A 23,560-nucleotide genomic window follows, 5' to 3' on the forward strand; every position below is an offset into this window, starting at 1 on the left:
GTAGCAGTCGGGTATAGACGCATCTGTAGCGCCTGCGGATGCTGCCTTGCTTTCGTCACGATGTGGCCTCAAACTGCCTACTGCCAATAATATCCTTACAAACTTTCTCATATTACACTGCCTACTACTTGAGTACAACGATTTGGTTCCCCTACTCAGTGCCTACCTACCTAGATCATCAGTCCTTTCCGGCCTGCCAACTACCGAAGCAGCACCCCCTCACTCATACCACACAGCCTGGTACTCCTTCTCCCACTCCGCAATCATCTTTCCCGCCTTATCCTGCGTCTTCTCCCTCACCCGCACCAACTTGGGGCCACCTTTATGCACGGCAGGGGTGCCAGTGATGTCCAACTGGAACCATGCCCCGGGTGGGACGTTCATGGCCTCATCCCAGAAGCCACCACTTTGGATTTCAATCTCCCATGGAACGACGGTAGGCTCCGGTGCCGGATTTGTTCCTGGCAATACCACCGGCGTGTCCTTGGGGCTGTTGATGGTTGCGGTGGTCGTGTACATGTCGGGGGACCAAGTGAGTGTCACAGTATCCTTCGGCTTGGGCTCATCAACTTCTTCCCCCTCCTCAACTTCCTGAGGGACAAATGGACCTCTACTGCGATACTTGAATTTGCTCCCACCCCTAAATAGACACCCATTGCCCTCATCGTCCCCAACATTGAAGAACACCACACAAGCCGCCAGGCTCACAGTCTTGGAGTTATCGTTGCTACCCCGTATTGTCAAAGTCAGCTTCCCGTCGATATCCGGTGTCGTAGATGAGCGTGCGGTCCAAGTCAGCTTGTGCGAGGAGATGACGGGTCCGCGGAAGTCGGGATTCACGAGGGGCATGTCAGAGATGGCTAATGCTGCTGTGCCCGTGTTAGCCACGGCAGCCCGTGATGCTACGCTGGTGCTGGCTACCTGTATGGACATGCTGCTGCCGCCGTTGTCCTTTACATCTGGTACTTTGATGCGACCGTCGGCTTTGAACCTGTTACACGCGGCACACGCACGGTCAGTAAAGCCGAGAAGAGGCTATAGACGAGAGGGAAAATGGAACGAGGGAAACATACGGCCTCATCTTGACAGCAGCATTCAAATCGCCATATCGCCCCATGGAGGGATTCTGGAAATCCAGGGCAGCACCGCCGGGGTAGGTCAGTCGTCCAGCCTTCTTAAGCTTATTCTTGATATTCTTAACCATGTCGTCGATCCCGGAGCGCAACCCCGCCTCCAAACGTCTCTTAACGCCACCCGGGTCGCCACCGGTACTCCAATTATCATTTTTCATCTTCCAATTTACATCGACGTATGAGCTTGCACCGTTGTCAGGAGGTTGGATCTCTAGGCGTAGACTTGAGGAGGCGTCCTCCTGTTCGTTTGCAATAATCTTGCATCTAACTTTCCATGTGATTGTATAATCGTCTCTGTTCATATGCCCATCTCTCGGTTAGCTGACCACGTTTCAAAAATCATGGTAATTGGAGACAGAGAGACAGGGAGAAGGGAGGAGGGTTAAGGGGTTACGTACACTCGCCAGCCCGAGGGCTCGTCAAGACCACTCTTGGTGCCTGCGCCGCGACAGTCCTCATGGCTCTTCAACAAGCCACTGATGACAACTTCATCACTACCAGCATTCCAAGTTACTTCCGTCTTTGCAGAATCCTCCGTAGACACCCTAAACCACCTCGCACCTCCATGCTCCACTGGACCCGTCTTGCTTGTTTTCATCCACCTGTACCCCCTGACCAGCCGCTGATTATTATTGTCCAGCACGGGTTCGAACTGGTACACAGGGTGGTTGGGGTCGGGGTAGCTGGGATCGCCCCCAATCTCGAGGTGCAAGAATATCAGTCTCCCCTCGTCTGAGAATGTAGCGGGCTTATGGTAAATTTCGGTCAGCCGATTAAACAATGTGAAGTTGGGTAGGAGGAATTTCTTCATAAAGATGTCGCTGTTGAGGAGGAATGTGCCCTGGATGGCCGGATGGCCGTAGCGGTGAAGAGTCGCAAAGTTTCCGGACCAGATGAGACGCGGATCTTGAGGTTTGGAGCCGCCGCCATCAACCATTTCGAGGAATAGGAGGCAGTTGCAGTCTCCTGCTCCTCCGATGCCGGTCTGGCCATCCTTGTAACCGTTTGCCTCGCTCTTGTATTGGTGGACTTGGTGCAGAACGTCCTTGGGGGCTGACGACTCAATGTTAGATTTGCTACTACTGAGTGGAAGTCGCGACAACAATGCGACGAATGAGGGGTATCTGCTCACCATAAGTTGCCTCGACCTGGGGAGCTAGTTGGAAACTTCAAGTCAGCCTTTCGATTCCGACTGCATGCACAAATCAAACCGCCTCACAATATCCCATCGGGACACATGGAAGATGGTAGCTACTCACTGTCTGGAGGCGTAAACGTCAATCCCAGCGAGTTCAAAGAGTTCTTCTCGTTATCGTAACTCCATTCCTTCAGCCAAAACTCTAGTAGATTCTTCGTACGGACGTTATCCTCATCCGCCGCCCATTCAATGTAAGGGAGGGGTTTGCCCTTCTCATCAAATCCCGCAAAGGACAGGTCATTGTCCAGATTGTCCCACCGCGCCGTGGTTAGCTTCATGTAAAGCCGATCGATGCCGTAGTCACCCGGGTGGTCGAAACGCTTCGCGATCTGCTTCCGCTTCTCCTCGACCCTCTTCCTCGTCTTCTCATCCTTGATGGTGGAAGGATCAGGCAGCTTGTCGGGGACAACCATGGTGCGTACGGCAAAGGTCCAGCCGTTGAGGTCATCGATGAGGGATTCATCGTCTGTGCCTTTCAAAGAGCCGGAGGTGAAACTGTGATGCCGCAAAAAGAATATTGTTGGCGTTGATCGAGAAACACGTCAGAGAAATGCAAGACGTACCTCAATTTCATAATCACCTCGTTGAGGTTGGCGCCATGCTGGTCGGCACCAGGAATCAAAATCACGGGAGCCAGGATCTTTCCCTTGAACTTGCCGAGGGCGCCATGGTAGTCGAGGTTGGAGAGTAGGTCGGGGTAAGCGTCATAGAGCTTCTGCAAGTTTTCGTTGATGAGACCTTGTGAGAGGGCGACAACCTGGTCGTACGAGCCCGAGTCAGCGCGCGTCGTTGTCTCCAGGCGGGACTCGTAATCCCACTTGTTGCTCATGGTTGACGCGGAGGAGCAGTGTCAAGAGGCGTGCTGAAGTTTTTCGCGAATCAGTGAACACGGTGTGCCGTGTCTACAAGAAGGAAAGATTTTATCGTCACAAGAAAAAGCCAATTCTTATTTCCTACCTCCTGTCGCCTTTTATGTCTCTCAGTCTCAAGCAGTCAGTCAAATGGACGAGACGCGCCCGTCCTCTCTCTCCATCAAGGTTCTACGGCATTGGAATCTTGCTCTCCCGCGAGGCGGCAGGCAGTGCCATTATCGCCAGATTTGGTATAGCCAAGGTCACTATCCAGAGCTGAAAGATACCGACTGTCTCTCCTCTCTTCTCGATGGTTGGTCGGCATGCAGTGTGATGAGACGGGCCACAATGATCATGACCAACCAGGGCGGAGAGAAAGAAGAAAAAAGACTGGATATCCAGTCCCTCGACTAAGCTTGGAAGTGATGTCAAACCACTGAAAAGGGAGATCCTTTGGTCCGTTGAGGAGAGAACAGGAGCTGAGTGTTCTGGCTTGGCGTTGAGATTGGCTCATAATCCCCTCCTTTCCCCCTCACATCCATCAGGCCTGACCACCCTATTTCTTCGCCATGGGTGGTATCACGATTGCATGTGAATATTGGATTGTCGTCGTCTACCAATTATGAGTCTGCCTCGGGGACTTTCCGAATTCGTGGATTTCGATGATGACCAGTAGTTGGTAGAAACAACTGTTCGAATGCGACCTTGACGGAAGGCGTTACAGCCGCGTCTGGAGGAATACCACCCGGTCACAGTCTTGTCGGGCATCAGCGCAGCAACGGATATTCAGCTCGAACGAATTTGTCCATGATCCGTGTTAATGGCGAGCTGAAATCCGTAAAAGGCAATGTATCCGCAAATCACGGGAGCAGAACCAAGCACATTTACACTCAAAAGACCAGCAACTATCCATGATGGTTTTCATATCAGCACTTGGTTTCCCTGAGCCTGCGAGGTCTGGAAGCCTGTAGAAAAAAAACAAAGAGTAGCAGCTACGGGCCCTCGAAATGAGCTCCTTTACCCGCATGCCAGTGCCAGGAGGAGTGGTCGCTTCGGCAGATACATCCGTAAGTTTACGTGACGGCGTGGAAAGAGGCACATGCCGTGTCACTGAGAAACAGGTGTAGGAGTGTGTATTTCTGTGTATTTCTGTGTTACGGACGCTAACGTTGGGCTGAAGAAGGAAAAGAGACCCATACATGATCCTCAGTCCCAAGTGGGTCAACGGAGTAGTAGCGGAGATTCAGCTAATAACTTTCCTGCTTCTGGTCCCGATCATGATCCTGGACGAATGACGGCAAACGGCGCCAGTCGTCGGTCCAACTCGGAGAAATTCAACGTCAAGGTCGACACTCAGACCGGCGGGGCGACTTGTACAATCCCCATCCCGACTTCTTCTGCACGATCCTCCCATGTCGATCCTGTTCTTAGCCTGGAGTACAGCTCCGGGGCCGCTGGGTCTAGTGGCGTGTTTGGTATGGGATGGCGTCTAGCCGGGGTTGATTCCATCTCGCGCAAGACGTCTCGGGGCGTCCCGACCTACGACGATGACGCTGATGCAGATGTGTTTGTGCATTCCGCCCTGGGAGACTTGGTCCCCTCGGATAAGCCCACCAGGACGACTGATGGGCACAATGTGCGCGAGTATCGTGCGCGGGTAGAGGGCCAGCCAACGCGTGTCGAGCAGTGGACGACGACAGACGGGGCTGATGCGTTTTGGAGGGTGACTTCCTCCAACAACATTGTCGCCATCTATGGCCTCTCTGACAACGACCGGATCTTTGGCCAAACAGGGTCAGGGCCGTCTGCGAAGAAGAAGGTATTCGCATGGCTGGCTTCCGAACAGTATGATGATCGCGGGAATCATGTTGTTTACACGTACAAACCCGAGGACAACGTGTGCGAGTCCGGGGTATTTGACGATGTCCATTCGTCCTTTTCGCAGCGCTACCTCAAGACTATTCAGTACGGGAACGCTACGCCTAGCCGCAGTGTCGATGACTGGAACGTTGTGACAAGGCCTTTGGATTGGCTGTTCGAGGTGGTCTTTGACTTTGGCGAGCACAATGGCGAACGACCTACAACCAAGGCGGAGAGCGCGTGGAGCCGTCGCCATGACCCGTTCTCGACCTACAACAGCGGCTTCGAGATACGGACATACCGCCGTTGCAGTCGCGTTCTGATGTTTCACCACTTCCCATCTGAGCTTGGTAGGCAGGACTGCCTCGTCTCATCGACATGCTTCGATTACGAGACAGATGAGCGCTCGGGCGTCAGCTTCCTTACTTGCTCCGTTCAAAAGGGCCACAGTCCCCAGGGAGACAATGACTACTGGACCCTCGCTATGCCGCCAGTTGAACTTGGGTATACCAAGGGGCCCCGCGACTTTGCAGATTTGCCAGTCGAGGAGATGGATCTGCGCATGTCGGGGCTGGACACCTCCATGGCGCAATGGGTTGACCTAGACGGCCAAGGTGCGCCCGGCATACTCACCAAGTCCAAGGGGGGGAGGGTGGTACTACCAGCGCAACGTCACGGGAGCGGATGGCCGCCCAGAAGTTGGCGAACCGCGCCCAGTGAGCATGTTGCCAAGCATGACCCAGTCTGCCGTCGAGGACTGGCGTTTTGAACATGTTCGTGGGACAGGAGCGCTGGACGTCGTGGTCATGAGCGAGAATGGCGGCCTGCGTGGGTTTTACGAACGCGACGAAGATGATGGATGGCTGAATTATGTGCCCTTTGAGTCGCAACCAAACCTCGATAACCCAGAGGATTACCGCTCTGTCGATTTGAGCGGGACTGGCACTGCCGATTTGCTCTCCATGGTGCCTATGGCTGGCGGTTCCCTTGTATGGCAGCCATCCTTGGGCCCTGATGGCTTCGGTCCGGCGCAGGCTGCCATTGGGGCCCCGTTACTGTCTCTGGGAGATCCTACATCGCTGATTCAGCTCTGCGATATGACAGGCGATGGTCTAGCCGACATGGTCGAGATTCGCAACGGAAACGTCAGCTACTGGCCCAACACAGGCCATGGAACTTTCGGATGCAGGATCATCATGGGCAATGCTCCCTTGATGGCCGCTGGTGACCTCTTCTCGCCGCAGCGAGTCCGACTTGCCGATATAACGGGGTCTGGGACAGCCGACCTGCTCTATGTGCGCCCCGAGGGCGGTGTTGTGGCCTATTACAACCGCTCGGGAAACGACTGGAGTGATGGAGACGTGATTCCAGGGTTCCACCTGCTTGATCGCGCATCGGCTGTCGATGTCCTTGATCTTGGAGGTCAAGGCCTTACATGCCTATGCTGGGTGTCCGACCTGTACCGCGGTGGTGGCGACGACGCCGCTGGGAGCACCAGCGGGCTCTCAACGGTCTATTTTGTGAATCTCTCGGGCCCGCAACATCCCGGACTTCTCGAGAAGTGGTCAAACGGGACCGGACTGGAGACGGCATGTACCTACAAGTCGTCTTTTTCTTTCTACAGCGAGGACGCGGCTCAAGGAACACCTTGGGCGACCAAGCTTCCGTTTCCGCTCCTTTGCGTCTCCCAGACCGTCATGGTGGACAGAGTCACGCAAACATCGTCCACTGCCCGGTATGCCTACCACAACGGTTACTACGACCACACAGAAAAGATGTTCCGTGGCTTCCAGATGGTTGAGACGTGGGATGCCGAGGAATTTGACTCGGTGGCCGCCTCGCCGTTTCAACGCCCCCCCGTCCTCACCAGGGACTGGTTCTACATCGGCGCGGGACGGGTAGATGAGTCGAGTCGCCTGCCGTGGAGCTATGAGATTGATGCGCCCCGGCACGACGCCATAGCCAGCACTACGTTGCCCTTGCTGGGGGCTGACGTGGCTGTTTCCGCAGAGGCATATCGCGCGCTCGCGGGCCAGCCACGGCGAAAAGAGGTCTTCAGCGCCGACCCCTCGGATCCAAAGGCTGCTTTTCCATACCTCATCTCACAGCAGACGTACGACGTGGTCCTCCGGCAGGCGGCGCCGGCACCTTTGGTGTGTAGGGTGGACGGACGAGAGGAGGTCACGGCGCACTATGAGAGGGCGACGGTCAAGGACGAGCAGGACCAGCCCGAGCTGTCGATCCAAGATGCCCGCGTTCAGCATCGCCTCACACTGCAGACGGATGATTATGGCAACGTTCTTCTGGAGGCCCTCGTGGAATATGGCAAACCATCCAGTCAACTGCCCAACGTCGATGACCAACGGAAGCAGGAGGAAACCGTTGTTAGCTACACCGAGATGAGATATACCAACGCTGTCGAGTCTGAGACTTGTTTCCAGAGTCCACTATCTGCCGAGGTCCAGCAATACAGAGTCTTCCCAGCTACTGCCATCAGTGGAAAGGACCGATATGCGTGGGAGATGATTGCGCAGGATGACGCACGCTTTCTCAGGGCGGCCGTGGAAATCCCTCTCAACGCTGACGTGGATGAGCAGCTCAAGCACGCAAATACCAAAGGGTGTCGTGTCTTACTGGCAGATCAACGCACGACGTATACATCAACGGATCTGCTTGAGGCACTACCCGTTGGGGTGGCAGCCGAGTTTTCTGTCGTTGACCGAAAGTACCAGTTGGTCTTTACGTCAGATTATCTACAGGAGGTTTTCGGTGACGCGAAGCCAGCGGCGGATATGGATGTGCTGGCCGCGCATTGTAAAGACGGCGGATACGTTGAATTGAACGGCGAGGATGGCAAATGGTGGGCACAGTCATCGCGTTCCATCTTTGGGGACGACGACCCGGGCCACCGCCTCAAGGCTGCGCGGACTTGTTTCTTCATCCCCAGCGGTGAGGTGGATGCATATGGCAACACATCAACCGTAGAGTTGGACCACTACCATCTCTTGGCAAAGAAGACCACAAATGCGGTGGGCAGCGTAATCTCCACTGTTAGCGACTATGCTAAGCTCGCAAGCATTATGACCATAGATGCCAATGGGAATCGAGTCCAGACAGCTCCAGACCCCCTTGGACGGGCTGTAGGTGTTGCTGTTCTGGGGAAAGAAGGGGACAGTACTGGGAACAGCCTAGATGGATTCAAAGGGGAGATTGACCAGCAGACATTGGATGCCTTTTTCACGACGCCTTACGGAGAAACAGCCAAGTCCCTGCTTGCTGAAGCGAGTCAGCGGACGATATATGACATCGACTCTTACCGCCGGAGCGGCGTGCCTTCGCGGGTTGCCGTGCTGACCCGTCACGACCACGTTGGAAAGGGGACGGACGTATCTCCCATCACTGTGCGGATCACATACCTAGGCGGCAGTGGCGTGGGTATACAGTCAACCTTGCTATCAAGTGATACAGGCAAGACGGGATGGGATTTTGACGGATGGGTTATCAACGACAACAAAGGACAGCCGGTCCAGAAGTTTCAACCCTCACGTGCCTCATCTCATGCCTTCCGGCCTCTGCCGCCCCCCAGCGATGGCACCGTCCCCGTCACGACAACACTGCGAGACCCCCTCGGGAGGGTATTGGGGGTTCTTTACCCTGATCACACCTGGTCCAAGACTCGATTCACGCCGTGGACCGAGGCTGAATATGACGCCGGCAACACATCCAACGTTGAAGATCCGGCGACAGATGACGATGTTGGCTCCTACTTTAAAAGACTCCCTCGGTCTTTATACTATCCGACCTGGCGACAAAAGCGGATGGCTGATGGGTCAAGCGCAAAGGATAAGATGGCAGCCCGCCAAGGAGATGTGTATGCTGATGCTCCCACTATCACGCACTTGGACGCCCCGGGTCGGGCCATTCTCACCGAGACTGGCACGGGAGTTGAAACTCGTCATGCGCGGGTGGATTACAACTTACGCGGGCAGATGGGCCGTCTACGAGACGCCCTGGATCGCACAGTGGAGAAGGTAGCATATGATCTCCTCGGACGGCAGCTACACACCGCCAACATGGACCGAGGTCGGCGTTGGCTACTCTCAGACAGTGACGGTCTGCCACGTTTGTCCTGGTCAGACAGGCAGACCAGAAAAAGGTCCGAGTACGATGCCTTGCGACGGCTGAAGAGTGTCTGGAGACTGTCTTCGGAGGAGCATGCGGCCGAGACAAAGGTGGCCGAAATGACTTACGGGGAGGGGCGGCCTGACGACGCTGCGTCCAACCTCCGCGGACAGATATATCAGTGCCGTGACCAGGCTGGACTGCTTACCAATGGCAAATTCGACGTTCTGGGGGGGTGTACTATGTCCACGCGGCGGTATGCCAACGAGTACCGGAACGGGTTGGACTGGTCGAGTGTGAAGGACGAGCAGGCGGCGTTGGAAAAGGATGGGCACAAAACCGAGTGTCGATACAATGCTCTCAACCTGCCCGTCGAGAATGTGGCGTCGGATCTTGGGATGGCCAGACGGCAGTACGACGTCGCAGGGCGATTGGTGGCTCTCGAGTCGTTCAAGGCGGACGGCACGGGGGCTGCTACATCGTCGACTAATAGCATCAAATACAACGCCAACGGCATGATCACCGACCTCGCTTATGGTGATAAGACGCAATCGACAAACACATATGACGAGCAGACACAACGCCTTGTGGCCACAAGAACCATTCGCACGACTGATAACGTGGTGCTCCAGGATGTCTCATACGCCCATGACTGTCGAGCCAAAGTCGTCCAGACAAAAGACACGGCCAAAATTGGCGTCAAGGACGCGGATTCGACGCAAGAATACCATTATGACTGCCTCGGTCAGCTTGTACAAGCCACCGGCCGAATCCAAGTCGGCTCGCAGTCAAAACATGTTAGGCCATACAGCTTCAACGACGATAAGCCTGGAGGTGACTCAAAGACAATTCGCTACACGGAGACGTATGCCTACGACAAGGCAGGAAACATGCTCACCATGTCCAATACCCCAAACACTGCCGGACACACTGGCTGGAAAAGGGCATACACATATGCAGAGCAGAGTTGTATCACGATAGGAGAGACGAGTAACAGACTGACCCGCACCAAGGTGGGCAAAGTGACTGAGGAGTATAAATATGAGGACGATGCGGGACGGCACGGCTGTATGACGCATATACCGGGATACAGCCATCTCTCCTGGAACGACGACGATCGTCTGGATTCCTTTTCGACGCAGAACGTTGGTGCGGATAATGGAAACACGCCTGAGAGGACGTGGTATGTCTACGATGCGGAGGGCACGCGTGTGCGCAAAGTGACAGACCGCTACCGCGACAACAACGATGATCAACCGCGCAAGAGCAAGGACATCCGATATCTGCCCATGGGGGACATTTTCTCCTCATACACAGGCGACGATCTGCAACCATCACGCGTAACATGTACGCTCAACGCCGCCGATGCCGCTCTAGGCTCTACTCCCATCTCCCTTGTTGAGCACAGCACATCTTCCCCGACGGCGCTGGTGCGATACCGCCTCGGTGAACGACTGCAAGTTGACCCTGATGCCAAGGTGGTCTCATACAACGAGTTCTCGCCGTTTGGATCCGGTACCTACCAAACCTTCAACACCGATGCCCCTCGGGCATACAGATTCGCCAGTTATCGCTGGGACTCGGAGAGCGGCCTATACGCTTGCGGAGCTAGATACTACGCACCCTGGCTTGGACGTTGGACATGTGCCGATCCCATAGGCGTAGCTGACGGATTGAATCTCTTTGCCTATGTCAGGAATGATCCCGTCAACTTTGACGATCCGGGCGGCACAACCAAGAATCGCAAATACAACAGATCACTCTCTGAGCCATCAAGTCACGAACAGGCAGCGGGGAGCAGCGGCACATTCTCCAGTATCCGTGACATACCCGCCGCGGTTGCTCGCAGACTTGGGTCCAGTCTCTTTGATGCCGATCATCCTCCTCCTGTCGCCCCAGGCTCAACCAGGCTGTGGCGCGCGACGGACCTGGCGAGAGGTATTCAGTTTGTACGCTTCGGTGACGTATCTGCCGTGCGCACGACGGCGATTGGCAACTTTAATCGTGCTGATGAGACGGCTGCCTACTGGGCTGCGACTAGGGCATCTGCCGAGGTGCACGCAAAGCATCTAATGAAGGCAGACAAGAAAGCGCTGATATCCATGGATGTACCGCAGAGTGTGTTGGCGAGCGGTACCGCTGGTGTGTATGACTACGGTCCTGAGGCGAGCACCCAATGGCAAGAGGTAAGCACTTCCCCTCCATCTTTTCATAGCACTCTTTAGCTACCTGTTGACGATAAATGACAATAACAGAGACTCGAATACTACTCCAGCCCTGACGAGAGACTGGCATCAACGATAAAAGAACACAACTACCAGAAACAAGTCTTCTCCGCCATAAAGGAACATAATCTCACGGAATGGGACGACGCCGAGAAAATAGTCAAACAGACATACGACGAAGCGGCGGAGAATATACGAGCCGATAACACGGCGGCGCGGATCCTTGCGGAGAGAGCGGCTGAGGTCACGATTGGTGCGGAGACGCCAGTTATGATTAATTCAACTTCGATGGCGTTTGAGCTAGGGAATGGACCTGAGATGCAGTATGCTTTCAAGGGAGGTGCTTATGGGAGGTTGGCTGGGTATAAGAGCGGGTTGGTGAGGTATCAGGAGGGCAGGCAGGGGGGGTGGAGGGGGGAGAAGTTGTTGGTGGAGATGTCAGTTGCTGTGACAAGGGACGGACTATAGGGTACCGGCATTCTACTGAAATATAGGACCTCAAATAGGCAGACTCCTTTTGTTCTCTGTTATGCTGAAGTCTCAATCCTAGATGTATCCCCCATTTGGACCCTACATGTCCTATCCAACGTGGAATAATAAACACCCTTGATCTACACACCTACAAGCCTTGACGGCAATAACTTGGTCGGAAACTGCTCCTCCTCACGCTACTCGGTTACAGAACTATAAAGCTCCCTTACAACCGTTATTCCAGTCTTTCTTACTCATACACTTCCTGATGAATATTGTGTCTTTATTACCTGCCACGGGGCTGCGTGACGTTTCTAACCGTACTGTATGGTTAAATAGGGTCTTTCAGTCTTTTGTGATTTATATACTCGAGATGGGGGGAAACATTACGAGGTTAAAGGGTGTAATGGTCCATCTGTGAACAGAGTAGCAATTACGATGTTGTCAAATGCCAAATTCTAGGGTAAGAAGCTGTACAGCTTAGTATTAGTCTCTACTTTACCTTGGCCGTGTTTATGCCGCATATTTGTTTCAACTCTGTCCCCCTTTATCTGACCCTACCAAATCCGAACGACGCATCCAGCACCAAAGAGAACGGGCACAAGGACCACGGAAATAGTAGGCGGGCTAATCAACACCTATCAACAAGTCGTGCGTTAACAGCGGTACCGGTCCATCGCCATGGCGGATTACGAAACCGAGGTTGAGGGCATCCGTCAGACGCCAAAGGGGCAGGCGGTAATGCGAGAATCAAGACGCTGATTCAGAAAAGAGAACCCTTGGCACGTATTGAACCATGTTTTCTGCCTGCCTATATGGTAGGACTATTGGAGTTCTCGCATGATGTAGTAGGTACCAGTACGGGGTGCGTATACAAATAGTACGGTACGTAAGACAGGCATCTTCGTCGTCACTGGGCCACTCACTCCTGAGCATGTATATATACCTCACACACCCTAAGCATGGCCCAGCAATGAAAACGGGCCTTCTGACCCGGCTATAGATGATGCCAAGCAGCCTGATTCTGTCTACTGCACTCCATACTCCTCCTGGCGATGCCTCTAAGCGGTAGTTGCAGGCAACGGCGGGGGGGGGAGGATCGGCCACCCATGGCGCCGCTAAATGCAAAAGCCCAGGCACCTGAGCAATTAAGGTACGGCGCATGCGGGTGATTTAGCCATGCCGGGCCTGGCAATCAGATGCCCACCGATATCGACGAAAACTTCCGTGCTTCCTTGCTGCTCTGCTTGCTCTGCTAGGTATAGAATCCCACTTGTACTAATCGACTGCCAAGGGGTATAGAGCCTACAAGTATCGGTACTAGTGGTGCTACAAGCGCGTATCTTCTGGGTTCTTGACTGGTGCCTTGCGTGGCCGTTCAGGAGCATAAAGGCAAGATACTTGTAATAACACTAGCACTTCATGTGGGCGGAGCCCAGACATAGTGCTAAAGTAGCAGCATATGCCTCCCATGTGCTACCAAGATCTCGCACGCCTTCCATTGTTCCCCATATCCGCCCATCTGATATCGACGATCAGAAACCGTGACGCCCTCCAAGAGTTCACCTGAGCACCAGGTCCCTATTTCCCTCTCCATGCCGTGCTTACGATGCATTTCTTCTCTCTCTTTGCCTCTTCTTAGCGGTCCTTTAGCACCATTATCCTTCCGCAAGCGGCCAAACGAAGCTTTAGCGCCTGACCACCTATTAGGAAATCCACCTTCCTGATTGGGCCTCATATCGGCACATCTTTCGGTCAAAATGCATATTACTGTGCATCCCGCGCGAACCTGCAAGGAGCAGGAGACAAACCTGGGGTTGTGAACAAACCGGATGAGGTGCTCTGGCAAAGTGCTCGGCTCAGGAGGCTTTTTTTTCGATTCAGTAGCATCTATATAGAAGCGCTGCTTCTCGCCCCCAGAGCTGTTGCCAACCTCTTGAAGTCTTGCCCCGGATTTTGCATAGTAGGACAGCCGCCTTTGAACCACTCTTCTTACAAGACAACTCCTTTACAATCAGCAATCATGAAGACCGCCACCTTCATCGCCGCCGCCCTCGCTGGCCTCGCCCTGGCTGCCCCTACCAGCAAGCAGACCAAGGAGGTTGCTGCCCTCCGATACGCCAACTCGAGGCCTCTTGATGCCGCTGCCATCCACGGCTCTGCTTCCAAGCGCGCCGAGACCGCTGCTACTGCCACCCGCGAGAAGAACCTCGTCGACCTCAAGTACGCCAACAAGCGCCCCATCCCTGAGGGCCACGCTCCCAAGGCTGCCGCTTCCAAGCGTGATACTGCTTCCACCGCTGCCACCCGCGAGAAGAACCTTGTCGATCTCAAGTACGCCAACAAGCGTCCCATCCCTGAGGGCCACGCTCCCAAGGCTGCCGCTTCCAAGCGTGATACTGCTTCCACCGCTGCCACCCGAGAGAAGAACCTCGTCGACCTCAAGTACGCCAACAAGCGTCCTATTCCCGAGGGCCACGCTCCCAAGGCTTCCGCATAAACAACGCAAAACGTTACCTCTGTAATGTGAGGCTTCCTTCTTGTACATAACCTCTTTTTTGATGGTTCGTAATACGCTTCTCCTCCGCCTGTCGCGGCCATGCTTGTTTCGTGCGACTAACAAAGGCCTTTTATATCTTTGCAGACACACCACATATGATTCTTCGCCGGCAGTTGTACATATTGTTGACGGCGATGCCGATACGTTAGATGTGGACGTATATATGACTCGCAATGTATATATGAATTGCACGATATTACTCTGCAGAGACCTTGCCGCTTTCTTGTCTTCCGACTATGCTTGTGACATGATGTAATGTGAATAATGTGCAAATGCAATCGTAACAAAGTCGTAGAGCCGCTGTAATTACCTCTATGGGAATATCATCCGGCGTCGGTTTTGTCCATGTGGTGCCGTCCCGAATAAGTGGGCGTCAGTTCATGCCATTCAGGAGTTAATGCCTCACAACAACGTAGCACTACCATCTTTACAAGCAGTAACAACGTGGCTGTGGTTTCCATAAAGTTCAGCTGAGACTACTGCAATTGGAACTGCAGATGTCGAAATTCTGGCATGTTTCTGCCATGTTTTACAATGTGCTCATGGCCACATGGCTCCAGAGCCAAGGTGCCGCGGAGCAACATCAACATGTAATCAGGCTTCATCACGATACATTACGAAAAAAGGAAATAAGTCTCGTAAAAATAAAAATCCTTGTTCAAAATCCACGCTGTCATAAGAGTATATACAGTTGGCGGCGCATGGCACCATCTATATACATTTAAATAAAAATTATCCAAGTCGTACTTCGTTCAGGCAATGCCGTAAAAGCCAGCACCGCCTTCCAATCTCAACATCGCGAGCCGCAGATTTAGCTGTCAGTGGCGCACTTTCCGCTCTTGCAGACCAAGTCGTCAGAGCAGTCATCGTCGCTGCTGCACTTGGCTCCAGCACAGTGGCCAGACCAAGAGCAGGTAGGCTGGCTGCCAGAGGGCTTGGTGGAGGATGCAGGAGGAGGAGGAGAGCCAGAGCTGCCAATGCGGGCAACGAGGCTGTCACCGAGAGCGCCGAGAGACGACTCGAAGTCGGTGAAGGACGAGGCAGACCAGTTGGCCCCCTTGGCACCGGGAACGGCACTGGCGCCGGTGAAGGCAATGTAGAGGACGTCGTTGGCATCGTGGGCCGCGTTGCCGTTGACGGCGCTGCCGTAGCAGGCTCGGCCGAGAGCGTCAGAGACCTCGCCGACCAGTGGTGGGCCGTCGTCGCCGTTGGTATCGCCCCAGACACCGTAGAACTGAGTTTGGTGTTAGTTGGAACTGTCTTTCAGAGCTCATTGCTTGATAGATTTGACTGCTTACCATCTTGTTGCCACAGACTACGGCAACCAGAGACAGAGGGTCAACGCCAACTGACTCTGGCTCAAAGGTCACGTAGCCAGACTTGCTGCCCTCGTTGCCCAGCACCACGTAGGAGTGGATGTAGGCGTTGAGATCCTTGATTCCGGCCTTGTAGCTGGTGATGGTGTCCTTGAAGGCGGTCTCGTCCTGAGTATCCTGAGAGCTGTCACAGCTGCCGTCGCCCGTGCCAAGAGCACCGTCGCAGTCGATGTCCATGTTGACCAGGTTGCCGTTGGTGCCCTGGAGGTACATGATGCCGTAGTCGTTCAAGTGGTCGCCGCAGTAGCTGAAGTCTGTAATCCCAGTTAGCAACTACATTTAAGCATAACCGGGATGTACCATCTCATAAGCTTACTCTTGGAGTCGCCCTCCTGGCTGTAGAAGCCGCCCTTGAGGATGTTCTTGCAAGAGCCCTGAGCACGGATCGAGTTGTACAAGCTCTGGACGTTGGCGGGAACCTGGCGAGCCAGAGCCGGCGAGGCCGCGAGGGCAGTGAACAGGAGAGTATCGAAGCCGCGCATCTTGATCGAGTGGCTATTGTCGAGCTGTGTTGAGAGTTGACTGGAGGTGAGGAGCGAGATCTCGGCTTCAATCGAGGAAGCACAGGCGGTTTATATAAACATCCGGCTGAACAGTGACATCTCCCCTCGGCACCTCCACATACGTTCCCATTGTTTTAGAACCATTGGCCCCGCGATGTTCCGTCTGTCTATACGAGCGGTGCAGCTAGTATTTCTGACAAGGGAATCCTCCGAGCCCAGCCTTACTGGCATACCACTACTATTGCTAACAGCAAAACACGCCCAATACTATTTCTGCCGTGTTACTGTAGTGGCGCTCTTTGGCCCCCCTGCGCTAGGCCTTCTGCATCATCGGCTTTCGCGACCTGCCGCAGCCACAATTCTGCTTGTATGCGCTGAATCGGTCATCGCCCCTTGTTTTCCGTGAACTAGTTGTAACGTTAATAAAAGGCTTACACCCAGCTTCCTCTTTCAGCCAGAGCAAGGCCTTTTTTTACGAGGAATGGAATTCTGGATTCTTTTTCCGCGTTGGAAGTTGTACAGCAGGCGAGTAATATCGAATCATCTCGTATCAGATAGCCAGCTTGTAACCTGGTTGAGCATGTGTCGTGGGCAGATTCTACCGCTAAAAGTTGCGAGTAAGCATAACTTCTAGCCTATGGAAGGAAGCTGAAGCTTAAAATTGAGTGTCTGCCAAGGAGCGTAATCCACCAACCGCTGACCATCTTTGACAGCGCTGCTATCAGATCGCCCAACTCAATGCAGTGCCAGAACAGCTCTTAGAAGTCAAAACGGCCAGCCAGCAAACTATCCGCCTCCTCTGCAGCAACTATTCTCAACGTTACGCCAAGCAGGAGGGTTGAGAGAGATGCAAATATTCAGGGCATTGGGCATGATTAGTCGTGCAATGGCGCAGATCTCTGCCCTGAGAGGTCCTGTCATTAAACGCCTCGGCAGCCACCGTATCAGGTCCATGTGGAGAATTAGCTTGCAGGATCTGTTCTCAACTAGAAACGATCTAGCAATTCGCTAGCCTGGCAACGTGGATAAGCTGTGAGTTGTGCCCAACTTATACATGTTTGCATCGGCGATTCCACCAATCAAGAGACCTATTAACAAAGCCATTAGAAAAAGGCAGCTTGGATTGACGACTTGGCTTCTATCGGTAGTCGCGAGGTTGTTTGCCCAAAGTAAAAGTCTTTTCAACAATAGGAGTTTGCAGTTCCGGCCATGGCCGTGAGCAAAGTGGAGAGGGACTCACTTTCCGCGCAGCCGGAAGCCAGTGGCTCACAAGGCACAATGGTCAGATACTTGCACTCAAACTGTGCTCGATCATTGATTCTCGGGTTGGGCCGACGAATAGTGTAACAAAGGCAACGCTTTGTGTGGGCGGCGATATACAAACTCAAAAGTCACAACATTTGCTTTACACTTGTAGAACCAACTCTATAATTCCCAGTCTCCTTTCTACACCAAGCATTGATACCGTATGCTTCCAATGATGGAGCTCCATATCATGCGCAACATGGGTTAAACACTGCTCTGCCTTATGCAGCATATGCCCACAGGTCTCATCAATAGCATGAAATGTGAGCATTTCCCTAATCTTCTCTCAATATGGACGACGGGCAAGTTCCGCATTAAAGTGCAAACACACTTCAAGAGTAATCAGAATCTCCGATTCCGTCGGCAAATTGTAAAAGACGGCACTAATGCCACTTAATTCTGGACAAGCTTTTTTCTTAGCTTTTTTTTTTAGCTCTTTCCTACTATGGAGCAACGTTAAATGCATGCGGCAACGTGCTGCAACTCCCCGCGTTGCTACCGAAACATTTAGCGACTACCATTTGCTACCACTCCTCATCATGCCCATTTCATTCTTGCCTCCTAAAGCAATAGCCCATTGTAGTCAACAGCGAGTCGATAGATTTCCAGAAAAGGGAGAAGCACTTTAAAATACGAATATGGGATAGATAAAGATGCATGGGGACCTATAGACATCTCTGCGATTCCTATGGAATTTAATTGTCCACCAATGAGATATGCTTGGTTGTCTCAACTCATAATGGTAGCGAGCGAGTGAATCCACAGCAGCTCACAGCTAACCTTCCAGAACTTCCCGATTCGCCAGACTTTTCGGGCTTCTGTCGAGGAATTCGTATTTACATTAATTGGACAGGGGTGGGTTGAAGGAGTCTTGTGTGGTTTCGGCAGTTTGGCTTCATGACAGAAAACAATGTAAAACAGCTATAATTGTAAGTCGATTCAAACTTAATTTTTTTTCTCACATAACAGTCCTGACAAGGTACCTAGTTACAAGAGCACGTGTAAGTGGTATAAACAGTCACTTACCGAGTTACATGATCAGCACGCAGAATGAACTAGACTGGTCCTACATCCTAATACATAGCACGTGGGCCGTGGGTCAACAAGAAGACTATCACAGTTTGTTTCAACGGGCTTATCCGAGAACACTCGTGCACTCGGTATAAACAGAAAATTGGCATCGATAACACTAATACGGAATACTACTTCGTCTTTGGGTGTATATACGACAACTAGCTTGCCCAGAGTAGCACCGAATCCTTCCTCTGCGGTCCCCTGAACTGCTATATACTCATCTCCTTATCTCAATATCCCATCATCGTCAAAACTGTTCAAATCCCCATACAGCGCATCAACCTTTGCAAGCTTCTAAGAGTGCACCACCTTGATAGATTGAATATGCACCTCAGACGTAACAGCCGTCTTACCCTGATTATAATTCCCAGTCTTGAAATAGCAATTAGGAGAGTCCCAGTTAAAGGTCGAAAGCGTCGTCTTGTTTCCATTAATAGAAATACTCAAGACATTATTCGAATAGGACATGATGTAGGTAAAGTACGTTCCCACAGGGACGTTTCCAAGCTTGGTAACAACCTGATCGCTATCCGCATCTTGCTTCACGCCGACGACAATGTCGCCTTTGGTGCTATAGTACATCTCGGCAAGAGGCTTGCTGGCCTCGGCGGCAAAGACCTGGCCAATGGCCGTGCCGTGAGTGCCGTCGTCTGCCTTGACAATCTTTAAGCTCACGGTATTCGTGTTGGTGCCAGTAGGAGGCCAATTGGTGTTTTGGCCACTCTTGTTTACTTCGCGCAGCTCAGTCCGGCAGTGCTCGCTGCCGGAGGTGGTGGCACAGCCAGTGAGGTCCGGATTACCCGGTGCCGTAAGAATGAGCTCGCCATTGGTCTTGTCGGTGTAGAACGTAGGGCCAGTATAGCCACTGCAGCCTTGAAGAGCTTTGCTCTTGATGGTGTCGACGCTGCCGTCGCTGCCTGTGGGGAGCTGAAGACTCCAGACAGTAAAGTCGAAATTGCCTCCAGGTGCACAGCTAGGATTCAAGGCAAGGACAGTGGTGATGGGCAGAAGCGAGAAGAGGCTGACGATAGATTTGGGAGCCATGATGAATGGTGTATTTGTCAATATGATTTAGCTTTGCTATGCTTCCAAAGATGTTGTGAAGATGGAATGATCGACACTTGGTTTTGTCATCTTCAATCTCAACTTCCGCATCTCATCGCCTTTTATAGATCTCTTGTGAGTTTCCACGAACAGTTTGTAGCACGCTTCTACTCAAAGATAACCTATACGCGCAGCCTATTCCCTTGCCTTTTTTTCCACCAATTGCTTCTTCTTCTTCCCCATCAAAATGAATAAGTCATTTGCGTCACCCCGAAACACATCTTGGCTCATGCTCTGTAACCCCGAGACAAATCTCCAACACCTACCCCCATCTACACTAACACCGAGGACGATCTTTCTTCCAGCATCAAGTAACGTAGCCCAGCACCAAGATGAGCTGTCAGAATATGCTAATGCGATCTGCATATGCACTCCACGTTTTGTCAACCTTTCCCCCCCCGCATCGTAACAATTCGGGACCCCCTTCTATCAAATCGAAAGATGATCTCCAAATGCCGAGGCGGTAAAATTGTTGATTGGTGGGGAATTCTTGGCGAATCTGCCAATGCAACCGCCTCGGGCACCAACTGCGGGAGAGCTGCCATGCGTATCAAGCTCTAGGTTTCACCTGGGTCAAGAATGGATACAGCTTTCAGCATGACATGCCTGAAAAGGCACTGGTATTGGTGGTAATGATATTTTGCCTGACTAACACGAGAGCAATCGGTTCATAACATAATACACGAAATACCTACTTGCCTGTCTCCAAGGAAGAGCATATCTTGGAAGCCTCGTTATCATCATTATCGTGCATTTGTCAAGTTCCCACAAGTTCAAGATATCATGTCCGAACCTCAGTCTTCCTTTGCCTTGGAAGGTGTTGGTATCTTATAGACCCAGCCCACCCTTCCCGTAAACGGTTCCTCTGCTTCTACATAATCCAGAACCAACATCCGTCTATCAATTGGAGGGAAAACCCAATTCTGCAAGATATGATCCGCCAACAGCAAGGGAAGTATATATAGTGATAGGAAATAATAGAAAACATTTGCCCAGACAGACACCCGAAGTACAAATGCGGATAACTTGGCATCTGTGTTTGCAGGCTCTCGTCGAAACGCATGATACGATTGGAACGCTTCGCTCAAGGCGAGAGTGCCGGGTATGCCGTCCGGTGCTTGAGCAACGGCTGAATGCAGTCGATTGCACAAAGCAACTACATCTTGTAGCCCGCTCTGATAGCCAAGGCCCAAATTCGGGGCGAATTTGTGGCAGCTATCTCCAGCGAGCACGATGCGGCCCCAGCTCCAATGGCTCGTCATGCCTTCTTCAATAGAGGCCATGGAAGAGTTAATCTTGTTATTGTAAGCCTCCCTCACCTTGACATGCTCAGTAATATGGAAATCGGCAAACGTATTGATCATTTGCTGCATATCCTCCTTGGTACAAGCGAGGCGCTGCGTCGTCGGCTGCCGTAATTTTTTGTAAAGAAAGACCCAACAACGCAGCTTTCCGCTTAAGCACATGATGGAGTGGTCCTTGTGGTACGTTTCATAAACCGCCATATCTGGGCTTCCAGGGAGATTCTGCTGGCTGACCAGTGACGGCGTGGAAAACCAGAGGCACTTGTACGTTGTCAAGTAAGGCTCTTCTGCGTCCCAGCTCCTCTTTGGATGTTCTTCAATAGCCATCTGGCGCATTATGCTGCGCACTTTGCTATGGACGCCATCTGCGCCAATCACAATCGACCCTTTATAAAGAGTGCCATCGGCACACTTTACCGCAACGCCAGAGTCGGTACTTGAGATGTCGACAATTTCCTTTCCTGTCAGCACCTTGGCCTGGTCGCTTCCAAGCCTTTGATACAAAAGTCGCAAGTAATCAACGCGATTGAATGCTATCGACGTAGAGCCAGTGCTTTGAGATTGGTGAGTTGGAATATTAACCTTTCAGATATTGACAACTGAGCCATACTTTTCTTTTAAATGATGATAGTACAGAGTATCTTTAACGAGGCGCCCATCAGCAGTAAGCGCCTTTTTGCGTTCAGATCTATGGCTAACCTCCAAAAGGCTCTCCAATAGGCCGAGTTGATGGATGACCCGCATGCTCGCAGGGCCAACAGCTATAGAAGCACCTACGTCAATGACAACATTCGGTCTCTTTTCAAGAACAAGAAAGTCGATGTTGGCAAGACGAAGGGCATGGGCTGCTGAGAGGCCGACGGGGCCAGCGCCCACGATGATGACGCTGAAGTTGTGTGCCGTCATTGAAACTATAGCTGCGGTATATCTTGGAATGCGATTGAGGACGGCGCCGTGTACAGAATATAGATTACGTTATCTGGATTAAACAGAAGTTGGGCAAGCCACATTTATGTAAAATTGAAGAAACAGAAACATCTTTGCCAGCCTTGAATTGCTTACTGTTCCTGCATGTGCACAACGACCTCGGCTTACTACATGCACCCTGTTTGTATCTTCATACATGCTTGCACAGTTGTACAGGAGCTTCGCTGAAGGTCTTGCGGGGTTGATGCATCCGTGGTCTGATGCAGTGCGGAGTACCCAAGTAGGACATTGGAGTATGACAGGCATTCTGTTTAGGTAGCTGGCAAGATGATCATGTATTCTCCATTGCGCGGCTCGAGGGTTATCAAATGTTCAATATCCACCACATTGAAATATACACGCATCCACAAACAAATAAGAATAAACATATTGATAGAACAATTCGATAAAATTCTTAATATCAAGATTGACTAGGCAAGTGCCGTAGATCGTCGAGCCTTTACAAAGCACGACGCAATTTGGTATATCGCTTAGGGTAAGCGAAATATGCTTTTTGCCATGAAACTTGCCCCGGGCGATGCCTGGCTCTCGATTATCCACGGCACGCCGTTGCATGAGAATTTCTTTGTTTTCTTCTAGTCAATTGTTATAAATATAATTTGTAAACTGCGTGGCAGGCATTGGTCTTAAAAATTTATATCGTCGTGAGTTCACTTGCAAGGGAGTGTATTTGTCTCAACGGTAGCAATTTGATGTGCCAAGTACCGAGTTGACACGAATTTCCCGCTGATTCTTGCGACTGACGCAGTTGCATGACTGACAGATATTAAATCGTCAACTTCATTTGTTGAGATCTACGCCCCTTATCGTCTGGTTGAGAGCATATCATACCGAGGAATAGGAATTTCAGGAGAAGAAAGTTTAAGGGTGTTGGCAGGGAGTACCTGAAGCAAGAGGGCAAAACATGCGCTTCAAAAGGTACCGCGGAACAGCCCTGAAATTACAGCGCATCTCGGCGCGCGGTTTCTGTTTAGCGCATGCGTGGCTGACTAAGTGCAGATGAAATCGATGTGTTGTTCTAGGTAGGGGTGATGCTCCAGCTGGCATCATCTTGATCCAACACACCTGAGGCACAAGATGGAAGAAAATAGAGTCCATGCACCAACAATGTCTGTTTCAAGCCAGCGCTGTTGATACTCTGTCCATTTAGACTTTGGATGTTGGCTCGCCTAGCAACGTTCAACGTCAACGTAAAAGGAACCTTGATTCATGACTAAGCGCAAAGCCACCCATGTAAGAACGAATTTTAATTCAGGGCCACTTCTCATCTAAAGCAGACGAGGCCGTATCAAACCCTTGGTTCACACCGTCTCTGCGCTGCAAAACAAACAATCACCACTTTCTACCATCTACAGTAATAATCCAGTCAGTTGTATGTAGCTTTAAGCCCCGGCGCTTATACCAGCGTTCAAGCTCTGTTACTTGAACTCTATTTGGGGCGGTGCCGGGGTTCGTTCCTCTGCAGCAGCCCATCATGAGTGGCTGCC

The 23,560-nt window shown here is 52.0% G+C and overlaps 6 protein-coding genes across 7 annotated transcripts; 2 read left to right on the forward strand and 4 right to left on the reverse strand.

Moving 5' to 3' along the window:
• Positions 1-92: 92 nt before the first annotated feature.
• Positions 93-4,324, reverse strand: TrAtP1_012120 (uncharacterized protein). Of its 2 annotated transcripts, XM_014090444.2 has the most exons (7): positions 2,895-4,324; positions 2,393-2,826; positions 2,266-2,289; positions 1,532-2,186; positions 1,074-1,427; positions 922-991; positions 93-869 (listed from the first exon to the last, which is right to left on the reverse strand). In XM_014090444.2, exons 1-7 carry the CDS (start codon positions 3,158-3,160, stop codon positions 861-863), a joined length of 1,812 nt encoding a protein of 603 aa, XP_013945919.2. In that variant the 5' UTR covers positions 3,161-4,324; the 3' UTR covers positions 93-860. The 2 variants fall into 2 exon arrangements, with proteins under 2 accessions (XP_013945919.2, XP_065971496.1); XM_066115398.1 differs by having other exon boundaries at positions 93-991.
• Positions 4,325-4,473: 149 nt separating this feature from the next.
• Positions 4,474-11,857, forward strand: TrAtP1_012121 (uncharacterized protein; the record flags this gene model as incomplete). The annotated part of the gene is made up of 2 exons (XM_066115399.1): positions 4,474-11,350; positions 11,420-11,857. The coding sequence occupies exons 1-2, from the start codon at positions 5,765-5,767 to the stop codon at positions 11,855-11,857; spliced, it is 6,024 nt and encodes a 2,007-aa protein (XP_065971497.1). The 5' UTR covers positions 4,474-5,764.
• A 1,525-nt stretch (positions 11,858-13,382) lies between these two features.
• Positions 13,383-14,629, forward strand: TrAtP1_012122 (uncharacterized protein). The gene is made up of 2 exons (XM_014090443.2): positions 13,383-14,424; positions 14,505-14,629. Exon 1 carries the CDS (start codon positions 13,884-13,886, stop codon positions 14,358-14,360), a length of 477 nt encoding a protein of 158 aa, XP_013945918.1. The 5' UTR covers positions 13,383-13,883; the 3' UTR covers positions 14,361-14,424; positions 14,505-14,629.
• A 425-nt stretch (positions 14,630-15,054) lies between these two features.
• On the reverse strand, positions 15,055-16,543 carry TrAtP1_012123 (uncharacterized protein). Its single transcript, XM_014090560.2, has 3 exons — positions 16,113-16,543; positions 15,719-16,050; positions 15,055-15,654 (listed from the first exon to the last, which is right to left on the reverse strand). Exons 1-3 carry the CDS (start codon positions 16,276-16,278, stop codon positions 15,232-15,234), a joined length of 921 nt encoding a protein of 306 aa, XP_013946035.2. The 5' UTR covers positions 16,279-16,543; the 3' UTR covers positions 15,055-15,231.
• Positions 16,544-18,972: 2,429 nt separating this feature from the next.
• Positions 18,973-19,722, reverse strand: TrAtP1_012124 (uncharacterized protein; the record flags this gene model as incomplete). The annotated part of the gene is made up of 1 exon (XM_014090442.2): positions 18,973-19,722. One exon carries the CDS (start codon positions 19,720-19,722, stop codon positions 18,973-18,975), a length of 750 nt encoding a protein of 249 aa, XP_013945917.1.
• A 649-nt stretch (positions 19,723-20,371) lies between these two features.
• Positions 20,372-22,157, reverse strand: TrAtP1_012125 (uncharacterized protein). The gene is made up of 2 exons (XM_066115400.1): positions 21,697-22,157; positions 20,372-21,639 (listed from the first exon to the last, which is right to left on the reverse strand). The coding sequence occupies exons 1-2, from the start codon at positions 21,990-21,992 to the stop codon at positions 20,577-20,579; spliced, it is 1,359 nt and encodes a 452-aa protein (XP_065971498.1). The 5' UTR covers positions 21,993-22,157; the 3' UTR covers positions 20,372-20,576.
• Between the last annotated feature and the right edge of the window lie 1,403 nt (positions 22,158-23,560).

The sequence above is a fragment of the Trichoderma atroviride genome, chromosome 7, assembly GCF_020647795.1.
Source record: "Trichoderma atroviride chromosome 7, complete sequence".
NCBI lineage: Eukaryota > Fungi > Ascomycota > Sordariomycetes > Hypocreales > Hypocreaceae > Trichoderma > Trichoderma atroviride.

Bases quoted from the DNA above. Each gene is read 5' to 3' on its own strand.
- TrAtP1_012120 (XM_066115398.1), bottom strand. From the start codon at position 3,160: ATGAGCAACAAGTGGGATTACGAGTCCCGCCTGGAGACAACGACGCGC. The intron at 1,428-1,531 runs GTACGTAACCCC...GCATATGAACAG, and splicing joins GAGCCCTCGGGCTGGCGAGT to AGACGATTATACAATCACAT. The intron at 992-1,073 runs GTATGTTTCCCT...CGCGTGTAACAG, and splicing joins GCTGCTGTCAAGATGAGGCC to GTTCAAAGCCGACGGTCGCA.
- TrAtP1_012122 (XM_014090443.2), top strand. From the start codon at position 13,884: ATGAAGACCGCCACCTTCATCGCCGCCGCCCTCGCTGGCCTCGCCCTG.
- TrAtP1_012123 (XM_014090560.2), bottom strand. From the start codon at position 16,278: ATGCGCGGCTTCGATACTCTCCTGTTCACTGCCCTCGCGGCCTCGCCG. The intron at 16,051-16,112 runs GTAAGCTTATGA...CTGGGATTACAG, and splicing joins CCAGGAGGGCGACTCCAAGA to ACTTCAGCTACTGCGGCGAC. The intron at 15,655-15,718 runs GTAAGCAGTCAA...CACCAAACTCAG, and splicing joins TAGTCTGTGGCAACAAGATG to TTCTACGGTGTCTGGGGCGA.
- TrAtP1_012125 (XM_066115400.1), bottom strand. From the start codon at position 21,992: ATGACGGCACACAACTTCAGCGTCATCATCGTGGGCGCTGGCCCCGTC. The intron at 21,640-21,696 runs GTATGGCTCAGT...CCAATCTCAAAG, and splicing joins TATCATCATTTAAAAGAAAA to CACTGGCTCTACGTCGATAG.